The following is a 2938-nucleotide window of genomic DNA, read 5'->3' on the forward strand; positions in this document are numbered from 1 at the left end:
TTTAGGAATATATGCCTAATTTTACAAATTCGCCCCTAATCAAATGCTCTACTCTAATGCATCACGACAGAGGAGGTGCAGTACCTCATATCAAATGCTTTTATCGAGAATCCGGTTAAACACTGGTGTCACACAGCACAGCTTTTCAAAATGCTCTGAACACTATTAAACCAACTTTTTTTTTTTTTCTTTTTTGAATGCGTATTGCATCGCTATGCGCTCGGAACATCGAACATTGTTCTTCCTCTAATCAGTTGGACAAAACAGAGGGGCGACCGGCGTCACGCTCCAATAGCCGTGCTGCACTTAAGGAATCCCGCAGATCATTTAATATTCGAACATATCGGATGCACTCATTTCAAAATGTAATGTAGTAAAGATAGTTCAAGTGCCGCACCGTGGCAAGTGTCAAGGCTTACCATATCAGTGTAAGCTGGTCTCCGACACACGCACGCAGACAAAAAAAAAAAAAAAAAAAAAGGAAAAAAGAAGGCGGCTTGAAGAGAGTCTCACTTCGAACATAAAACAGAACACAAATAAAAAAAAAAAAAAAAAAAAAAAGAAGGAAGAAGAAATCTCGTTGGGCGCAGTAGCCCGCTCATCAGAGCACACGATGGACCAGTCAACTGATCTGTCTCCGAAAAAACCGCCATGTTTAATGAAAAAAAAAAAAATTAAAAAAAAAGAAAAAAAGGGACCAGTGCGTATTCCTGCCGTCAATCACAGCGGGCCTCAAAACCGGGCCACGGAACTCCGGGAACGCTCCGGGGATGGAGCGGGGGGCCGAAAACAATTAGTAGCGCCGGCGTCCCTGGGCGCGTCCGTCATTCGGCGAGTGGCCGCGGATCCTTCGTCAGTGCGCGAGATGGGGCGACAGCTTCATTAGGGGCCAAGGGGCGAGCCCGCGCGGGGGGGCCCCAGAAGGCTCCCTGTCGCCGATTGAGCCGTCAGCGGCGACTGGGTCAGCGGGCGCCCAAATTAGCCAGGCCCCACCGGCCGGCAATTGCCCCGATGGCCCCCCTCCCCCCGTGCCGAGTCGCCCGAAACGCCGAACCTTATTAGGAGTCCCGCGGAGTCCCGCGAGCGCGCGCGGGATTCCGGGAATGAGGGGGGGCTCGAGGGGCGTGTCCCCCCCCGGGGTGACGCCGATACCAAAGTGGGCGGGGTTTAAAGGGCTCTAGCCAATGGGGAGCCGCGGTTGGAGGGGAGCGCCGCGCCTCCCCCGGCGCGGCTCGAGGCGCGCCGGCGGGCGTGCGCTTTTCACTTGGTCCGGCGTACGGCAGTCATGACGGGTCTGCAGCCGGTAAAGAAGTTCACGCCGTTCTCCGTCGAGGCCCTGCTCGCGGACGTGGTGAGCAGCGGGCCCCGTGACGTGCAGGAGGCCCAAGTGACGAGCTCGTCGAGCAGCAACTCGGAGCCCGACTTGTGCCTGCCGCCCGAGCAAGCGCTCCACTGGGGCGCCGCCTGGTTCGCGCGCTCGCCGACCACCCCCGGACTCGGTGAGTGCCCGCTCCCCTTGCACCGACGCCCGACCTGGACGAGGCCGCGCGAGCTCGCAGCTTTTCAACCTCGTTCCGCCGCACGAGCGCTCGTGCAGTGGAGGCAGTGACGGAATCGCTACGAGCTCACTTTCGCCGCTGACCGCTCGCTCGAACGTGCCGAGAGCGCGAGGTCTTTCCCGGGTGACTCGGGAACGTAGTCCCCCTGTGGGGGCCCATGTTCTCGATCTCTGAGCGCGCGTTTGTGTCCTTTTCTCGTGTCAAAACGGAAACTGATCAGGGACTCGAACTCGCGCATGACGAAGGACAGGGGGACAGTTTGGTCGCCTCGCTCTCCGCGCGCGCCCTGCACCTTGTGCCGAGCCTCGATCGCGCGTGCACTTTCGGAGCTCACGCGCCGCCAGAATGTCGTTGATGGGAGGAGGAGGCGGGACCACTTAGGAAACCTTTGGACGGATTCTCGCGGACGTTTTCGTTTTGTGTTGAAAGGAGGACGTCGATTGTTACGTGACCGCTGCCAGCGTCGTTCTCGGCGACGGTTCTCGCGGGAGGACGTCCGGAGCCCAGGGTCTGACCTCCCTGGACTCGGGACTGCCCTCTCGCGCGCGAACCCCCTTGCCTGGCCCGGCTGGCGACTGACGCGGCCGCTTCCGCGTGCCCCCGCAGACGTGCCCGGCCCGTGCAAGCTGCCCACAGCCGTCAAGTGCCAGCTCCGCAAGCACAAGAGCAACCGCAAGCCCCGCACACCGTTCACGACGCAGCAGCTGCTGTCGCTCGAGCGCAAGTTCCGCGCCAAGCAGTACCTGTCCATCGCCGAGCGGGCCGAGTTCTCGTCGTCCCTGAGCCTGACCGAGACCCAGGTGAAGATCTGGTTCCAGAACCGACGCGCCAAGGAGAAGCGGCTCAAGGAGGCCGAGATCGAGCGGCTCCGCATGGCCACGCGGCCGCCCGTGCTGCCCTTCTTCGGACCCTTCGGACCCCTGTGCACCGCCTCGTCCATGCCCGTCTTCACGCCCGCCGTGTTTGCGCCGCCCGAGCGCCATCCGCCGCCCTAGCACGGGCCCCCGCTGTGTAAATAGACCTGTACAGACCCCGCCATTAAATTATTTTCCTATTACATACCCAAGGCGTCTCCCGCGGCTTCCCTTCGCGCTCCTGCCTTCGCCCAAGATTCGTCCGCGCGCTCTGCGAAGAGCCCGGGGCCCCGACGCCCCCGGTTAGTCGAGCGACGTGTCGGGGTTCTTAACCTGGCTGATGGAGTGGTTCGAGTTACAACGATGACCACCGAAACGCGCTCCAAAATACGGTATGTGACACAATGGAAGAGAGGTGTTCGTTGTGATCTCGCGTCGCCTTCCACGCTTAGAAGCTCTGTTTTTGACGGAACTCCTCGAACTGCCCAGAGAGCTTGGCGACGCTGGAACACCGCGGATAATGAC

The 2938-nt window shown here is 59.8% G+C and overlaps 1 protein-coding gene across 1 annotated transcript; it reads left to right on the plus strand.

Annotated features, from left to right (window-relative positions):
• The first annotated feature begins 1284 nt into the window (after positions 1-1284).
• LOC8038112 (homeobox protein MSX-2-like) lies at positions 1285-2582 on the plus strand. Its single transcript, XM_029993609.3, has 2 exons — positions 1285-1499; positions 2166-2582. Exons 1-2 carry the CDS (start codon positions 1286-1288, stop codon positions 2552-2554), a joined length of 603 nt encoding a protein of 200 aa, XP_029849469.1. The 5' UTR covers position 1285; the 3' UTR covers positions 2555-2582.
• Positions 2583-2938: the final 356 nt, after the last annotated feature.

Source organism: Ixodes scapularis, unplaced genomic scaffold (genome assembly GCF_016920785.2).
Source record: "Ixodes scapularis isolate PalLabHiFi unplaced genomic scaffold, ASM1692078v2 PGA_scaffold9__187_contigs__length_104089568, whole genome shotgun sequence".
NCBI lineage: Eukaryota > Metazoa > Arthropoda > Arachnida > Ixodida > Ixodidae > Ixodes > Ixodes scapularis.